At 52.4% G+C, this 16,361-nt stretch overlaps 7 protein-coding genes across 7 annotated transcripts; all 7 read right to left on the reverse strand.

Moving 5' to 3' along the window:
* Positions 1-145: 145 nt before the first annotated feature.
* On the reverse strand, positions 146-742 carry LOC136956606 (uncharacterized; the record flags this gene model as incomplete). The annotated part of the gene is made up of 1 exon (XM_067250531.1): positions 146-742. A coding segment is annotated over one exon (597 nt), but the record flags the coding sequence as incomplete, so codon positions are not given.
* A 690-nt stretch (positions 743-1,432) lies between these two features.
* Positions 1,433-2,281, reverse strand: LOC136956603 (uncharacterized; the record flags this gene model as incomplete). The annotated part of the gene is made up of 1 exon (XM_067250528.1): positions 1,433-2,281. A coding segment is annotated over one exon (849 nt), but the record flags the coding sequence as incomplete, so codon positions are not given.
* A 441-nt stretch (positions 2,282-2,722) lies between these two features.
* On the reverse strand, positions 2,723-3,415 carry LOC136956605 (uncharacterized; the record flags this gene model as incomplete). The annotated part of the gene is made up of 1 exon (XM_067250530.1): positions 2,723-3,415. A coding segment is annotated over one exon (693 nt), but the record flags the coding sequence as incomplete, so codon positions are not given.
* A 1,695-nt stretch (positions 3,416-5,110) lies between these two features.
* On the reverse strand, positions 5,111-6,358 carry LOC136956599 (uncharacterized; the record flags this gene model as incomplete). The annotated part of the gene is made up of 1 exon (XM_067250525.1): positions 5,111-6,358. A coding segment is annotated over one exon (1,248 nt), but the record flags the coding sequence as incomplete, so codon positions are not given.
* Positions 6,359-6,853: 495 nt separating this feature from the next.
* LOC136956377 (mucin-2-like) lies at positions 6,854-10,864 on the reverse strand (the record flags this gene model as incomplete). Its single annotated transcript, XM_067250280.1, has 4 exons — positions 6,854-8,179; positions 8,681-8,896; positions 9,056-9,766; positions 9,833-10,864. Coding segments are annotated over 4 exons (3,285 nt in total), but the record flags the coding sequence as incomplete, so codon positions are not given.
* Positions 10,865-11,185: 321 nt separating this feature from the next.
* On the reverse strand, positions 11,186-11,644 carry LOC136956609 (salivary glue protein Sgs-3-like; the record flags this gene model as incomplete). The annotated part of the gene is made up of 1 exon (XM_067250533.1): positions 11,186-11,644. A coding segment is annotated over one exon (459 nt), but the record flags the coding sequence as incomplete, so codon positions are not given.
* Positions 11,645-13,192: 1,548 nt separating this feature from the next.
* Positions 13,193-15,991, reverse strand: LOC136956378 (mucin-5AC-like; the record flags this gene model as incomplete). The annotated part of the gene is made up of 2 exons (XM_067250281.1): positions 13,193-14,091; positions 15,286-15,991. Coding segments are annotated over 2 exons (1,605 nt in total), but the record flags the coding sequence as incomplete, so codon positions are not given.
* Between the last annotated feature and the right edge of the window lie 370 nt (positions 15,992-16,361).

Genomic DNA, 16,361 nt, shown 5'->3' on the forward strand with positions numbered 1-16,361 from the left:
TTGTAGGGGCAGCTGTGGTTGTAGTGGGAGAAGCTGTGGTTGTTGTTGGAGCCTCTGTGCTCGTTGTAGGGGCAGCTGTGGTTGTAGTTGGAGAAGCTGTGGTTGTTGTTGGAGCGTCTGTCGTAGTTGTTGGGGCTGCTGTTGTTGTTGTAGGAACCTCTGTGGTAGTTGTAGGGCCAGCTGTGGTTGTAGTGGGAGAAGCTGTGGTTGTTGTTAGAGCCTCTGTGCTAGTTGTAGGAGTGGCTGATGTTGTTGTTGGAGCCTCTGTGGTAGTTGTAGGAGTGGCTGTTGTTGTTGTTGGAGTCTCTGTGGTAGTTGTAGGGCCAGCTGTGGTTGTAGTGGGAGAAGCTGTGGTTGTTGTTGGAGCCTCTGTGCTCGTTGTAGGGGCAGCTGTGGTTGTAGTGGGAGAAGCTGTGGTTGTTGTTGGAGCCTCTGTTCTCGTTGTAGGGGCAGCTGTTGTTGAAGTGGGAGAAGCTGTGGTTGTTGTTGGAGCCTCTGTAGTTGGGGCAGCTGTTGATGTTGTTGGACCCTCTGTGCTCGTTGTAGGGGCAGCTGTGGTTGTAGTGGGAGAAGCTGTGGTTGTTGTTGGAGCCTCTGTGGTAGTTGTAGGGCCAGCTGTTGTTGAAGTGCGAGAAGAGGTGGTTGTTGTTGGAGCCTCTGTGCTCGTTGTAGGAGTGGCTGTTGTTGTTGTTGGAGCCTTTGTGGTAGTTGTAGGGCCAGCTGTGGTTGTAGTGGGAGAAGCTGTGGTTGTTGTTGGAGCCTCTGTGCTCGTTGTAGGGGCAGCTGTGGTTGTAGTGGGAGAAGCTGTGGTTGTTGTTGGAGACTCTGTGCTCATTGTAGGAGTGGCTGTTGTTGTTGTTGGAGCCTCTGTGGTAGTTGTCGGGCCAGCTGTGGTTGTAGTCGGAGAAGCTGTGGTTGTTGTTGGAGCCTCTGTGCTCATTGTAGGGGCAGCTGTGGTTGCAGTGGGAGAAGCTGTGGTTGTTGTTGGAGCCTCTGTGCTCGTTGTAGGGGCACCTGTGGTTGTAGTGGGAGAGGCTGTGGTTGTTGTTGGAGCCTCTGTGCTCGTTGTAGGGGCAGATGTGGTTGTAGTGGGAGAAGCTGTGGTTGTTGTTGGAGCCTCTGTGCTCGTTGTAGGGGCACCTGTGGTTGTAGTGGGAGAAGCTGTGGTTGTTGTTGGAGCGTCTGTCGTAGTTGTTGGGGCAGCTGTTGTTATTGTTGGAACCTCTGTGGTAGTTGTAGGAATGGCTGTTGTTGTTGTTGGAGCCTCTGTGCTAGTTGTAGGAGTGGCTGTTGTGGTTGTTGGAGCCTCTGTGGTAGTTGTAGGGCCAGCTGTGGTTGAAATGGGAGAAGCTGTGGTTGTTGTTGGAGCCTCTGTGCTAGTTGTAGGAGTGGCTGTTGTGGTTGTTGGAGCCTCTGTGGTAGTTGTAGGGCCAGCTGTGGTTGAAGTGGGAGAAGCTGTGGTTGTTGTTGGAGCCTCTGTGCTCGTTGTAGGGGCAGCTGTGGTTGTAGTGGGAGAAGCTGTTGTTGTTGTTGGAGCCTCTGTGCTCGTTGTAGGGGCAGCTGTGGTTGTAGTGGGAGAAGCTGTTGTTGTTGTAGGAGTGGCTGTTGTTGTTGTTGGAGACTCTGTGGTAGTTGAAGGGCCAGCTGTGGTTGTAGTGGGAGAAGCTGTGGTTGTTGTTGGAGCCTCTGTGCTCGTTGTAGGGGCAGCTGTGGTTGTAGTTGGAGAAGCTGTGGTTGTTGTTGGAGCGTCTGTCGTAGTTGTTGGGGCTGCTGTTGTTGTTGTAGGAACCTCTGTGGTAGTTGTAGGGCCAGCTGTGGTTGTAGTGGGAGAAGCTGTGGTTGTTGTTAGAGCCTCTGTGCTAGTTTTAGGAGTGGTTGATGTTGTTGTTGGAGCCTCTGTGGTAGTTGTAGGAGTGGCTGTTGTTGTTGTTGGAGTCTCTGTGGTAGTTGTAGGGCCAGCTGTGGTTGTAGTGGGAGAAGCTGTGGTTGTTGTTGGAGCCTCTGTGCTAGTTATAGGAGTGGCTGTTGTGGTTGCTGGAGCCTCTGTGGTAGTTGTAGGGCCAGCTGTGGTTGAAGTGGGAGAAGCTGTGGTTGTTGTTGGAGCCTCTGTGCTCTTTGTAGGGGCAGCTGTGGTTGTAGTGGGAGAATCTGTTGTTGTTGTTGGAGCCTCTGTGCTCGTTGTAGGGGCAGCTGTGGTTGTAGTGGGAGAAGCTGTTGTTGTTGTAGGAGTGGCTGTTGTTGTTGTTGGAGACTCTGTGCTAGTTGAAGGGCCAGCTGTGGTTGTAGTGGGAGAAGCTGTGGTTGTTGTTGGAGCCTCTGTGCTCGTTGTAGGGGCAGCTGTTGTTGAAGTGGGAGAAGCTGTGGTTGTTGTTGGAGACTCTGTGCTCATTGTAGGAGTGGCTGTTGTTGTTGTTGGAGCCTCTGTGGTAGTTGTCGGGCCAGCTGTGGTTGTAGACGGAGAAGCTGTGGTTGTAGTTGGAGAAGCTGTGGTTGTTGTTGGAGCGTCTGTCGTAGTTGTTGGGGCTGCTGTTGTTGTTGTAGGAACCTCTGTGGTAGTTGTAGGGCCAGCTGTGGTTGTAGTGGGAGAAGCTGTGGTTGTTGTTAGAGCCTCTGTGCTAGTTTTAGGAGTGGCTGATGTTGTTGTTGGAGCCTCTGTGGTAGTTGTAGGAGTGGCTGTTGTTGTTGTTGGAGTCTCTGTGGTAGTTGTAGGGCCAGCTGTGGTTGTAGTGGGAGAAGCTGTGGTTGTTGTTGGAGCCTCTGTGCTAGTTGTAGGAGTGGCTGTTGTGGTTGTTGGAGCCTCTGTGGTAGTTGTAGGGCCAGCTGTGGTTGAAGTGGGAGAAGCTGTGGTTGTTGTTGGAGCCTCTGTGCTCTTTGTAGGGGCAGCTGTGGTTGTAGTGGGAGAATCTGTTGATGTTGTTGGCGCCTCTGTGCTCGTTGTAGGGGCAGCTGTGGTTGTAGTGGGAGAAGCTGTTGTTGTTGTAGGAGTGGCTGTTGTTGTTGTTGGAGACTCTGTGCTAGTTGAAGGGCCAGCTGTGGTTGAAGTGGGAGAAGCTGTGGTTGTTGTTGGAGCCTCTGTGCTCTTTGTAGGGGCAGCTGTGGTTGTAGTCGGAGAAGCTGTGGTTGTTGTTGGAGCCTCTGTGCTCATTGTAGGGGCAGCTGTGGTTGTAGTGGGAGAAGCTGTGGTTGTTGTTGGAGCCTCTGTGCTCGTTGTAGGGGCACCTGTGGTTGTAGTGGGAGAGGCTGTGGTTGTTGTTGGAGCCTCTGTGCTCGTTGTAGGGGCAGATGTGGTTGTAGTGGGAGAAGCTGTGGTTGTTGTTGGAGCCTCTGTGCTCGTTGTAGGGGCACCTGTGGTTGTAGTGGGAGAAGCTGTGGTTGTTGTTGGAGCGTCTGTCGTAGTTGTTGGGGCAGCTGTTGTTATTGTTGGAACCTCTGTGGTAGTTGTAGGAATGGCTGTTGTTGTTGTTGGAGCCTCTGTGCTAGTTGTAGGAGTGGCTGTTGTGGTTGTTGGAGCCTCTGGTGTAGTTGTAGGGCCAGCTGTGGTTGAAATGGGAGAAGCTGTGGTTGTTGTTGGAGCCTCTGTGCTAGTTGTAGGAGTGGCTGTTGTGGTTGTTGGAGCCTCTGTGGTAGTTGTAGGGCCAGCTGTGGTTGAAGTGGGAGAAGCTGTGGTTGTTGTTGGAGCCTCTGTGCTCGTTGTAGGGGCAGCTGTGGTTGTAGTGGGAGAAGCTGTTGTTGTTGTTGGAGCCTCTGTGCTCGTTGTAGGGGCAGCTGTGGTTGTAGTGGGAGAAGCTGTTGTTGTTGTAGGAGTGGCTGTTGTTGTTGTTGGAGACTCTGTGGTAGTTGAAGGGCCAGCTGTGGTTGTAGTGGGAGAAGCTGTTGTTGTTGTTGGAGCCTCTGTGCTCGTTGTAGGGGCAGCTGTGGTTGTAGTGGGAGAAGCTGTGGTTGTTGTTGGAGCCTCTGTGCTCGTTGTAGGGGCAGCTGTGGTTGTAGTTGGAGAAGCTGTGGTTGTTGTTGGAGCGTCTGTCGTAGTTGTTGGGGCTGCTGTTGTTGTTGTAGGAACCTCTGTGGTAGTTGTAGGGCCAGCTGTGGTTGTAGTGGGAGAAGCTGTGGTTGTTGTTAGAGCCTCTGTGCTAGTTGTAGGAGTGGCTGATGTTGTTGTTGGAGCCTCTGTGGTAGTTGTAGGAGTGGCTGTTGTTGTTGTTGGAGTCTCTGTGGTAGTTGTAGGGCCAGCTGTGGTTGTAGTGGGAGAAGCTGTGGTTGTTGTTGGAGCCTCTGTGCTCGTTGTAGGGGCAGCTGTGGTTGTAGTGGGAGAAGCTGTGGTTGTTGTTGGAGCCTCTGTTCTCGTTGTAGGGGCAGCTGTTGTTGAAGTGGGAGAAGCTGTGGTTGTTGTTGGAGCGTCTGTCGTAGTTGTTGCGGCAGCTGTTGTTGTTGTTGGAACCTCTGTGGTAGTTGTAGGAGTGTCTGTTGTTGTTGTTGGAGCCTCTGTAGTTGGGGCAGCTGTTGATGTTGTTGGACCCTCTGTGCTCGTTGTAGGGGCAGCTGTGGTTGTAGTGGGAGAAGCTGTGGTTGTTGTTGGAGCCTCTGTGGTAGTTGTAGGGCCAGCTGTTGTTGAAGTGCGAGAAGAGGTGGTTGTTGTTGGAGCGTCTGTGCTCGTTGTAGGAGTGGCTGTTGTTGTTGTTGGAGCCTCTGTGGTAGTTGTAGGGCCAGCTGTGGTTGTAGTGGGAGAAGCTGTGGTTGTTGTTGGAGCCTCTGTGCTCGTTCTAGGGGCAGCTGTGGTTGTAGTGGGAGAAGCTGTGGTTGTTGTTGGAGCCTCTGTGCTCGTTGTAGGGGCAGCTGTTGTTGAAGTGGGAGAAGCTGTGGTTGTTGTTGGAGACTCTGTGCTCATTGTAGGAGTGGCTGTTGTTGTTGTTGGAGCCTCTGTGGTAGTTGTCGGGCCAGCTGTGGTTGTAGTCGGAGAAGCTGTGGTTGTTGTTGGAGCCTCTGTGCTCATTGTAGGGGCAGCTGTGGTTGTAGTGGGAGAAGCTGTGGTTGTTGTTGGAGCCTCTGTGCTCGTTGTAGGGGCACCTGTGGTTGTAGTGGGAGAGGCTGTGGTTGTTGTTGGAGCCTCTGTGCTCGTTGTAGGGGCAGATGTGGTTGTAGTGGGAGAAGCTGTGGTTGTTGTTGGAGCCTCTGTGCTCGTTGTAGGGGCACCTGTGGTTGTAGTGGGAGAAGCTGTGGTTGTTGTTGGAGCGTCTGTCGTAGTTGTTGGGGCAGCTGTTGTTATTGTTGGAACCTCTGTGGTAGTTGTAGGAATGGCTGTTGTTGTTGTTGGAGCCTCTGTGCTAGTTGTAGGAGTGGCTGTTGTGGTTGTTGGAGCCTCTGTGGTAGTTGTAGGGCCAGCTGTGGTTGAAATGGGAGAAGCTGTGGTTGTTGTTGGAGCCTCTGTGCTAGTTGTAGGAGTGGCTGTTGTGGTTGTTGGAGCCTCTGTGGTAGTTGTAGGGCCAGCTGTGGTTGAAGTGGGAGAAGCTGTGGTTGTTGTTGGAGCCTCTGTGCTCGTTGTAGGGGCAGCTGTGGTTGTAGTGGGAGAAGCTGTTGTTGTTGTTGGAGCCTCTGTGCTCGTTGTAGGGGCAGCTGTGGTTGTAGTGGGAGAAGCTGTTGTTGTTGTAGGAGTGGCTGTTGTTGTTGTTGGAGACTCTGTGGTAGTTGAAGGGCCAGCTGTGGTTGTAGTGGGAGAAGCTGTTGTTTTTGTTGGAGCCTCTGTGCTCGTTGTAGGGGCAGCTGTGGTTGTAGTGGGAGAAGCTGTGGTTGTTGTTGGAGCCTCTGTGCTCGTTGTAGGGGCAGCTGTGGTTGTAGTTGGAGAAGCTGTGGTTGTTGTTGGAGCGTCTGTCGTAGTTGTTGGTGCTGCTGTTGTTGTTGTAGGAACCTCTGTGGTAGTTGTAGGGCCAGCTGTGTTTGTAGTGGGAGAAGCTGTGGTTGTTGTTACAGCCTCTGTGCTAGTTTTAGGAGTGGCTGATGTTGTTGTTGGAGCCTCTGTGGTAGTTGTAGGAGTGGCTGTTGTTGTTGTTGGAGTCTCTGTGGTAGTTGTAGGGCCAGCTGTGGTTGTAGTGGGAGAAGCTGTGGTTGTTGTTGGAGCCTCTGTGCTAGTTGTAGGAGTGGCTGTTGTGGTTGCTGGAGCCTCTGTGGTAGTTGTAGGGCCAGCTGTGGTTGAAGTGGGAGAAGCTGTGGTTGTTGTTGGAGCCTCTGTGCTCTTTGTAGGGGCAGCTGTGGTTGTAGTGGGAGAATCTGTTGTTGTTGTTGGAGCCTCTGTGCTCGTTGTAGGGGCAGCTGTGGTTGTAGTGGGAGAAGCTGTTGTTGTTGTAGGAGTGGCTGTTGTTGTTGTTGGAGACTCTGTGCTAGTTGAAGGGCCAGCTGTGGTTGTAGTGGGAGAAGCTGTGGTTGTTGTTGGAGCCTCTGTGCTCGTTGTAGGGGCAGCTGTTGTTGAAGTGGGAGAAGCTGTGGTTGTTGTTGGAGACTCTGTGCTCATTGTAGGAGTGGCTGTTGTTGTTGTTGGAGCCTCTGTGGTAGTTGTCGGGCCAGCTGTGGTTGTAGTCGGAGAAGCTGTGGTTGTAGTTGGAGAAGCTGTGGTTGTTGTTGGAGCGTCTGTCGTAGTTGTTGGGGCTGCTGTTGTTGTTGTAGGAACCTCTGTGGTAGTTGTAGGGCCAGCTGTGGTTGTAGTGGGAGAAGCTGTGGTTGTTGTTAGAGCCTCTGTGCTAGTTTTAGGAGTGGCTGATGTTGTTGTTGGAGCCTCTGTGGTAGTTGTAGGAGTGGCTGTTGTTGTTGTTGGAGTCTCTGTGGTAGTTGTAGGGCCAGCTGTGGTTGTAGTGGGAGAAGCTGTGGTTGTTGTTGGAGCCTCTGTGCTAGTTGTAGGAGTGGCTGTTGTGGTTGTTGGAGCCTCTGTGGTAGTTGTAGGGCCAGCTGTGGTTGAAGTGGGAGAAGCTGTGGTTGTTGTTGGAGCCTCTGTGCTCTTTGTAGGGGCAGCTGTGGTTGTAGTGGGAGAATCTGTTGTTGTTGTTGGAGCCTCTGTGCTCGTTGTAGGGGCAGCTGTGGTTGTAGTGGGAGAAGCTGTTGTTGTTGTAGGAGTGGCTGTTGTTGTTGTTGGAGACTCTGTGCTAGTTGAAGGGCCAGCTGTGGTTGTAGTGGGAGAAGCTGTGGTTGTTGTTGGAGCCTCTGTGCTCGTTGTAGGGGCAGCTGTGGTTGTAGTTGGAGAAGCTGTGGTTGTTGTTGGAGCGTCTTTCGTAGTTGTTGGGGCAGCTGTTGTTGTTGTAGGAACCTCTGTGGTAGTTGTAGGAGTGGTTGTTGTTGTTGTTGGAGCCTCTGTGCTCGTTGTAGGGGCAGCTGTGGTTTTAGTGGGAGCAGCTGTTGTCGTTGTTGGAACCTCTGTGCTAGTTGTAGGAGTGGCTGTTGTGGTTGTTGGAGCCTCTGTGGTAGTTCTAGGGCCAGCTGTGGTTGAAGTGGGAGAAGCTGTGGTTGTCGTTGGAGCCTCTGTGCTCGTTGTAGGAGTTGCTGTTGTTGTTGTTGGAGCCTCTGTTGCTGTTATAAGTGCAGCTGTGGTTGTAGTGGGAGAAGCTGTGGTTGTTGTTGGAGCCTCTGTGCTCGTTGTAGGGGCAGCTGTTGTTGAAGTGGGAGAAGCTGATGTTGTCGTTGGAGCGTCTGTGGTAGTTGTAGGAGTGGCTGTTGTTGTTGTTGGAGTCTCTGTGGTAGTTGTAGGGCCAGCTGTGGTTGTAGTGGGAGAAGCTGTGGTTGTTGTTGGAGCCTCTGTGCTAGTTGTAGGAGTGGCTGTTGTTGTTGTTGGAGCCTCTGTGGTAGTTGTAGGGCCAGCTGTGGTTGAAGTGGGAGAAGCTGTGGTTGTTGTTGGAGCCTCTGTGCTAGTTGTAGGAGTGGCTGTTGTTGTAGTGGGAGAAGCTGTGGTTGTTGTTGGAGCCTCTGTGCTCGTTGTAGGGGCAGCTGTGGTTGTAGTGGGAGAAACTGTGGTTGTTGTTGGAGCATCTGTCGTAGTTGTTGGGGCAGCTGTTGTTGTTGTTGGAACCTCTGTGGTAGTTGTAGGAGTGTCTGTTGTTGTTGGAGCCTCTGTAGTTGGGGCAGCTGTTGATGTTGTTGGACCCTCTGTGCTCGTTGTAGGGGCAGCTGTGGTTGTAGTGGGAGAAGCTGTGGTTGTTGTTGGAGCCTCTGGGCTCGTTGTAGGAGTGGCTGTTGTTGTTGTTGGATTCTCTGTGGTAGTTGTAGGGCCAGCTGTGGTTGTAGTGGGAGAAGCTGTGGTTGTTGTTGGAGCCTCTGTGCTCGTTGTATGGGCAGCTGTGGTTGTAGTAGGAGAAGCTGTGGTTGTTGTTGGAGCCTCTGTGCTAGTTGTAGGAATGGCTGTTGTTGTTGTTGGAGCCTCTGTGCTCGTTGTATGGGCAGCTGTGGTTGTAGTAGGAGAAGCTGTGGTTGTTGTTGGAGCATTTATTGCGGTTATAGGTGCAGCTGATGTTGTAGTGGGAGCACCTTTTGTCGTTGTTGGAACTTCTGTGGTAGTTGTAGGGCCAGCTGTGGTTGTAGTGGGAGCAGCTGTAATAGTTGTTGTGGCAGCTGTCTTTGTAGTGTGAGCAGCTGTTGTCGCAGTTGGAGCCTCTGTGTAAGTTGTAGGGGCAGCTGTGGTTGTAGTGGGAGCAGCTGTAGTAGTTGTAACGGCAGCTGTGCTTGTAGTGGGAGAAGCTGTGGTTGTTGTTGGAGTCTCTGTGGTAGTTGTAGGGGCAGCTGTGGTTGTAGTGGGAGAAGCTGTGGTTGTTGTTGGAGCCTCTGTGCTCGTTGTAGTGGCAGCTGTGGTTGTAGTGGGAGAAGCTGTGGTTGTTGTTGGAGCCTCTGTGCTCGTTGTAGGGGCAGCTGTTGTTGAAGTGGGAGAAGCTGTGGTTGTTGTTGGAGCGTCTGTCGTAGTTGTTGCGGCAGCTGTTGTTGTTGTTGGAACCTCTGTGGTAGTTGTAGGAGTGTCTGTTGTTGTTGTTGGAGCCTCTGTAGTTGGGGCAGCTGTTGATGTTGTTGGACCCTCTGTGCTCGTTGTAGGGGCAGCTGTGGTTGTAGTGGGAGAAGCTGTGGTTGTTGTTGGAGCCTCTGTGGTAGTTGTAGGGCCAGCTGTTGTTGAAGTGCGAGAAGAGGTGGTTGTTGTTGGAGCCTCTGTGCTCGTTGTAGGAGTGGCTGTTGTTGTTGTTGGAGCCTTTGTGGTAGTTGTAGGGCCAGCTGTGGTTGTAGTGGGAGAAGCTGTGGTTGTTGTTGGAGCCTCTGTGCTCGTTGTAGGGGCAGCTGTGGTTGTAGTGGGAGAAGCTGTGGTTGTTGTTGGAGCCTCTGTGCTCGTTGTAGGGGCAGCTGTTGTTGAAGTGGGAGAAGCTGTGGTTGTTGTTGGAGACTCTGTGCTCATTGTAGGAGTGGCTGTTGTTGTTGTTGGAGCCTCTGTGGTAGTTGTCGGGCCAGCTGTGGTTGTAGTCGGAGAAGCTGTGGTTGTTGTTGGAGCCTCTGTGCTCATTGTAGGGGCAGCTGTGGTTGCAGTGGGAGAAGCTGTGGTTGTTGTTGGAGCCTCTGTGCTCGTTGTAGGGGCACCTGTGGTTGTAGTGGGAGAGGCTGTGGTTGTTGTTGGAGCCTCTGTGCTCGTTGTAGGGGCAGATGTGGTTGTAGTGGGAGAAGCTGTGGTTGTTGTTGGAGCCTCTGTGCTCGTTGTAGGGGCACCTGTGGTTGTAGTGGGAGAAGCTGTGGTTGTTGTTGGAGCGTCTGTCGTAGTTGTTGGGGCAGCTGTTGTTATTGTTGGAACCTCTGTGGTAGTTGTAGGAATGGCTGTTGTTGTTGTTGGAGCCTCTGTGCTAGTTGTAGGAGTGGCTGTTGTGGTTGTTGGAGCCTCTGTGGTAGTTGTAGGGCCAGCTGTGGTTGAAATGGGAGAAGCTGTGGTTGTTGTTGGAGCCTCTGTGCTAGTTGTAGGAGTGGCTGTTGTGGTTGTTGGAGCCTCTGTGGTAGTTGTAGGGCCAGCTGTGGTTGAAGTGGGAGAAGCTGTGGTTGTTGTTGGAGCCTCTGTGCTCGTTGTAGGGGCAGCTGTGGTTGTAGTGGGAGAAGCTGTTGTTGTTGTTGGAGCCTCTGTGCTCGTTGTAGGGGCAGCTGTGGTTGTAGTGGGAGAAGCTGTTGTTGTTGTAGGAGTGGCTGTTGTTGTTGTTGGAGACTCTGTGGTAGTTGAAGGGCCAGCTGTGGTTGTAGTGGGAGAAGCTGTTGTTGTTGTTGGAGCCTCTGTGCTCGTTGTAGGGGCAGCTGTGGTTGTAGTGGGAGAAGCTGTGGTTGTTGTTGGAGCCTCTGTGCTCGTTGTAGGGGCAGCTGTGGTTGTAGTTGGAGAAGCTGTGGTTGTTGTTGGAGCGTCTGTCGTAGTTGTTGGGGCTGCTGTTGTTGTTGTAGGAACCTCTGTGGTAGTTGTAGGGCCAGCTGTGGTTGTAGTGGGAGAAGCTGTGGTTGTTGTTAGAGCCTCTGTGCTAGTTGTAGGAGTGGCTGATGTTGTTGTTGGAGCCTCTGTGGTAGTTGTAGGAGTGGCTGTTGTTGTTGTTGGAGTCTCTGTGGTAGTTGTAGGGCCAGCTGTGGTTGTAGTGGGAGAAGCTGTGGTTGTTGTTGGAGCCTCTGTGCTCGTTGTAGGGGCAGCTGTGGTTGTAGTGGGAGAAGCTGTGGTTGTTGTTGGAGCCTCTGTGCTCGTTGTAGGGGCAGCTGTTGTTGAAGTGGGAGAAGCTGTGGTTGTTGTTGGAGCGTCTGTCGTAGTTGTTGCGGCAGCTGTTGTTGTTGTTGGAACCTCTGTGGTAGTTGTAGGAGTGTCTGTTGTTGTTGTTGGAGCCTCTGTAGTTGGGGCAGCTGTTGATGTTGTTGGACCCTCTGTGCTCGTTGTAGGGGCAGCTGTGGTTGTAGTGGGAGAAGCTGTGGTTGTTGTTGGAGCCTCTGTGGTAGTTGTAGGGCCAGCTGTTGTTGAAGTGCGAGAAGAGGTGGTTGTTGTTGGAGCCTCTGTGCTCGTTGTAGGAGTGGCTGTTGTTGTTGTTGGAGCCTCTGTGGTAGTTGTAGGGCCAGCTGTGGTTGTAGTGGGAGAAGCTGTGGTTGTTGTTGGAGCCTCTGTGCTCGTTGTAGGGGCAGCTGTGGTTGTAGTGGGAGAAGCTGTGGTTGTTGTTGGAGCCTCTGTGCTCGTTGTAGGGGCAGCTGTTGTTGAAGTGGGAGAAGCTGTGGTTGTTGTTGGAGACTCTGTGCTCATTGTAGGAGTGGCTGTTGTTGTTGTTGGAGCCTCTGTGGTAGTTGTCGGGCCAGCTGTGGTTGTAGTCGGAGAAGCTGTGGTTGTTGTTGGAGCCTCTGTGCTCATTGTAGGGGCAGCTGTGGTTGTAGTGGGAGAAGCTGTGGTTGTTGTTGGAGCCTCTGTGCTCGTTGTAGGGGCACCTGTGGTTGTAGTGGGAGAGGCTGTGGTTGTTGTTGGAGCCTCTGTGCTCGTTGTAGGGGCAGATGTGGTTGTAGTGGGAGAAGCTGTGGTTGTTGTTGGAGCCTCTGTGCTCGTTGTAGGGGCACCTGTGGTTGTAGTGGGAGAAGCTGTGGTTGTTGTTGGAGCGTCTGTCGTAGTTGTTGGGGCAGCTGTTGTTATTGTTGGAACCTCTGTGGTAGTTGTAGGAATGGCTGTTGTTGTTGTTGGAGCCTCTGTGCTAGTTGTAGGAGTGGCTGTTGTGGTTGTTGGAGCCTCTGTGGTAGTTGTAGGGCCAGCTGTGGTTGAAATGGGAGAAGCTGTGGTTGTTGTTGGAGCCTCTGTGCTAGTTGTAGGAGTGGCTGTTGTGGTTGTTGGAGCCACTGTGGTAGTTGTAGGGCCAGCTGTGGTTGAAGTGGGAGAAGCTGTGGTTGTTGTTGGAGCCTCTGTGCTCGTTGTAGGGGCAGCTGTGGTTGTAGTGGGAGAAGCTGTTGTTGTTGTTGGAGCCTCTGTGCTCGTTGTAGGGGCAGCTGTGGTTGTAGTGGGAGAAGCTGTTGTTGTTGTAGGAGTGGCTGTTGTTGTTGTTGGAGACTCTGTGGTAGTTGAAGGGCCAGCTGTGGTTGTAGTGGGAGAAGCTGTTGTTGTTGTTGGAGCCTCTGTGCTCGTTGTAGGGGCAGCTGTGGTTGTAGTGGGAGAAGCTGTGGTTGTTGTTGGAGCCTCTGTGCTCGTTGTAGGGGCAGCTGTGGTTGTAGTTGGAGAAGCTGTGGTTGTTGTTGGAGCGTCTGTCGTAGTTGTTGGGGCTGCTGTTGTTGTTGTAGGAACCTCTGTGGTAGTTGTAGGGCCAGCTGTGGTTGTAGTGGGAGAAGCTGTGGTTGTTGTTAGAGCCTCTGTGCTAGTTTTAGGAGTGGCTGATGTTGTTGTTGGAGCCTCTGTGGTAGTTGTAGGAGTGGCTGTTGTTGTTGTTGGAGTCTCTGTGGTAGTTGTAGGGCCAGCTGTGGTTGTAGTGGGAGAAGCTGTGGTTGTTGTTGGAGCCTCTGTGCTAGTTGTAGGAGTGGCTGTTGTGGTTGCTGGAGCCTCTGTGGTAGTTCTAGGGCCAGCTGTGGTTGAAGTGGGAGAAGCTGTGGTTGTTGTTGGAGCCTCTGTGCTCTTTGTAGGGGCAGCTGTGGTTGTAGTGGGAGAATCTGTTGTTGTTGTTGGAGCCTCTGTGCTCGTTGTAGGGGCAGCTGTGGTTGTAGTGGGAGAAGCTGTTGTTGTTGTAGGAGTGGCTGTTGTTGTTGTTGGAGACTCTGTGCTAGTTGAAGGGCCAGCTGTGGTTGTAGTGGGAGAAGCTGTGGTTGTTGTTGGAGCCTCTGTGCTCGTTGTAGGGGCAGCTGTTGTTGAAGTGGGAGAAGCTGTGGTTGTTGTTGGAGACTCTGTGCTCATTGTAGGAGTGGCTGTTGTTGTTGTTGGAGCCTCTGTGGTAGTTGTCGGGCCAGCTGTGGTTGTAGTCGGAGAAGCTGTGGTTGTAGTTGGAGAAGCTGTGGTTGTTGTTGGAGCGTCTGTCGTAGTTGTTGGGGCTGCTGTTGTTGTTGTAGGAACCTCTGTGGTAGTTGTAGGGCCAGCTGTGGTTGTAGTGGGAGAAGCTGTGGTTGTTGTTAGAGCCTCTGTGCTAGTTTTAGGAGTGGCTGATGTTGTTGTTGGAGCCTCTGTGGTAGTTGTAGGAGTGGCTGTTGTTGTTGTTGGAGTCTCTGTGGTAGTTGTAGGGCCAGCTGTGGTTGTAGTGGGAGAAGCTGTGGTTGTTGTTGGAGCCTCTGTGCTAGTTGTAGGAGTGGCTGTTGTGGTTGTTGGAGCCTCTGTGGTAGTTGTAGGGCCAGCTGTGGTTGAAGTGGGAGAAGCTGTGGTTGTTGTTGGAGCCTCTGTGCTCTTTGTAGGGGCAGCTGTGGTTGTAGTGGGAGAATCTGTTGTTGTTGTTGGAGCCTCTGTGCTTGTTGTAGGGGCAGCTGTGGTTGTAGTGGGAGAAGCTGTTGTTGTTGTAGGAGTGGCTGTTGTTGTTGTTGGAGACTCTGTGCTAGTTGAAGGGCCAGCTGTGGTTGTAGTGGGAGAAGCTGTGGTTGTTGTTGGAGCCTCTGTGCTCGTTGTAGGGGCAGCTGTGGTTGTATTTGGAGAAGCTGTGGTTGTTGTTGGAGCGTCTTTCGTAGTTGTTAGGGCAGCTGTTGTTGTTGTAGGAACCTCTGTGGTAGTTGTAGGAGTGGTTGTTGTTGTTGTTGGAGCCTCTGTGCTCGTTGTAGGGGCAGCTGTGGTTTTAGTGGGAGCAGCTGTTGTCGTTGTTGGAACCTCTGTGCTAGTTGTAGGAGTGGCTGTTGTGGTTGTTGGAGCCTCTGTGGTAGTTCTAGGGCCAGCTGTGGTTGAAGTGGGAGAAGCTGTGGTTGTTGTTGGAGCCTCTGTGCTCGTTGTAGGAGTGGCTGTTGTTGTTGTTGGAGCCTCTGTTGCTGTTATAAGTGCAGCTGTGGTTGTAGTGGGAGAAGCTGTGGTTGTTGTTGGAGCCTCTGTGCTCGTTGTAGGGGCAGCTGTTGTTGAAGTGGGAGAAGCTGATGTTGTCGTTGGAGCGTCTGTGGTAGTTGTAGGAGTGGCTGTTGTTGTTGTTGGAGTCTCTGTGGTAGTTGTAGGGCCAGCTGTGGTTGTAGTGGGAGAAGCTGTGGTTGTTGTTGGAGCCTCTGTGCTAGTTGTAGGAGTGGCTGTTGTTGTTGTTGGAGCCTCTGTGGTAGTTGTAGGGCCAGCTGTGGTTGAAGTGGGAGAAGCTGTGGTTGTTGTTGGAGCCTCTGTGCTAGTTGTAGGAGTGGCTGTTGTTGTAGTGGGAGAAGCTGTGGTTGTTGTTGGAGCCTCTGTGCTCGTTGTAGGGGCAGCTGTGGTTGTAGTGGGAGAAGCTGTGGTTGTTGTTGGAGCGTCTGTCGTAGTTGTTGGGGCAGCTGTTGTTGTTGTTGGAACCTCTGTGGTAGTTGTAGGAGTGTCTGTTGTTGTTGGAGCCTCTGTAGTTGGGGCAGCTGTTGATGTTGTTGGACCCTCTGTGCTCGTTGTAGGGGCAGCTGTGGTTGTAGTGGGAGAAGCTGTGGTTGTTGTTGGAGCCTCTGGGCTCGTTGTAGGAGTGGCTGTTGTTGTTGTTGGATTCTCTGTGGTAGTTGTAGGGCCAGCTGTGGTTGTAGTGGGAGAAGCTGTGGTTGTTGTTGGAGCCTCTGTGCTAGTTGTAGGAGTGGCTGTTGTTGTTGTTGGAGCCTCTGTGGTAGTTGTAGGGCCAGCTGTGGTTGAAGTGGGAGAAGCTGTGGTTGTTGTTGGAGCCTCTGTGCTAGTTGTAGGAGTGGCTGTTGTTGTAGTGGGAGAAGCTGTGGTTGTTGTTGGAGCCTCTGTGCTCGTTGTAGGGGCAGCTGTGGTTGTAGTGGGAGAAGCTGTGGTTGTTGTTGGAGCGTCTGTCGTAGTTGTTGGGGCAGCTGTTGTTGTTGTTGGAACCTCTGTGGTAGTTGTAGGAGTGTCTGTTGTTGTTGGAGCCTCTGTAGTTGGGGCAGCTGTTGATGTTGGAGCCTCTGTGCTCGTTGTAGGGGCAGCTGTGGTTGTAGTGGGAGAAGCTGTGGTTGTTGTTGGAGCCTCTGGGCTCGTTGTAGGAGTGGCTGTTGTTGTTGTTGGATTCTCTGTGGTAGTTGTAGGGCCAGCTGTGGTTGTAGTGGGAGAAGCTGTGGTTGTTGTTGGAGCCTCTGTGCTCGTTGTATGGGCAGCTGTGGTTGTAGTAGGAGAAGCTGTGGTTGTTGTTGGAGCGTCTGTCGTAGTTGTTGGGGCTGCTGTTGTTGTTGTAGGAACCTCTGTGGTAGTTGTAGGGCCAGCTGTGGTTGTAGTGGGAGAAGCTGTGGTTGTTGTTAGAGCCTCTGTGCTAGTTTTAGGAGTGGCTGATGTTGTTGTTGGAGCCTCTGTGGTAGTTGTAGGAGTGGCTGTTGTTGTTGTTGGAGTCTCTGTGGTAGTTGTAGGGCCAGCTGTGGTTGTAGTGGGAGAAGCTGTGGTTGTTGTTGGAGCCTCTGTGCTAGTTGTAGGAGTGGCTGTTGTGGTTGTCGGAGCCTCTGTGGTAGTTGTAGGGCCAGCTGTGGTTGAAGTGGGAGAAGCTGTGGTTGTTGTTGGAGCCTCTGTGCTCTTTGTAGGGGCAGCTGTGGTTGTAGTGGGAGAATCTGTTGTTGTTGTTGGAGCCTCTGTGCTCGTTGTAGGGGCAGCTGTGGTTGTAGTGGGAGAAGCTGTTGTTGTTGTAGGAGTGGCTGTTGTTGTTGTTGGAGACTCTGTGCTAGTTGAAGGGCCAGCTGTGGTTGTAGTGGGAGAAGCTGTGGTTGTTGTTGGAGCCTCTGTGCTCGTTGTAGGGGCAGCTGTGGTTGTAGTTGGAGAAGCTGTGGTTGTTGTTGGAGCGTCTTTCGTAGTTGTTGGGGCAGCTGTTGTTGTTGTAGGAACCTCTGTGGTAGTTGTAGGAGTGGTTGTTGTTGTTGTTGGAGCCTCTGTGCTCGTTGTAGGGGCAGCTGTGGTTTTAGTGGGAGCAGCTGTTGTCGTTGTTGGAACCTCTGTGCTAGTTGTAGGAGTGGCTGTTGTGGTTGTTGGAGCCTCTGTGGTAGTTCTAGGGCCAGCTGTGGTTGAAGTGGGAGAAGCTGTGGTTGTTGTTGGAGCCTCTGTGCTCGTTGTAGGAGTGGCTGTTGTTGTTGTTGGAGCCTCTGTTGCTGTTATAAGTGCAGCTGTGGTTGTAGTGGGAGAAGCTGTGGTTGTTGTTGGAGCCTCTGTGCTCGTTGTAGGGGCAGCTGTTGTTGAAGTGGGAGAAGCTGATGTTGTCGTTGGAGCGTCTGTGGTAGTTGTAGGAGTGGCTGTTGTTGTTGTTGGAGTCTCTGTGGTAGTTGTAGGGCCAGCTGTGGTTGTAGTGGGAGAAGCT

This window comes from Osmerus mordax, chromosome 14, assembly GCF_038355195.1.
Source record: "Osmerus mordax isolate fOsmMor3 chromosome 14, fOsmMor3.pri, whole genome shotgun sequence".
NCBI classification, from domain to species: Eukaryota; Metazoa; Chordata; class Actinopteri; order Osmeriformes; family Osmeridae; genus Osmerus; species Osmerus mordax.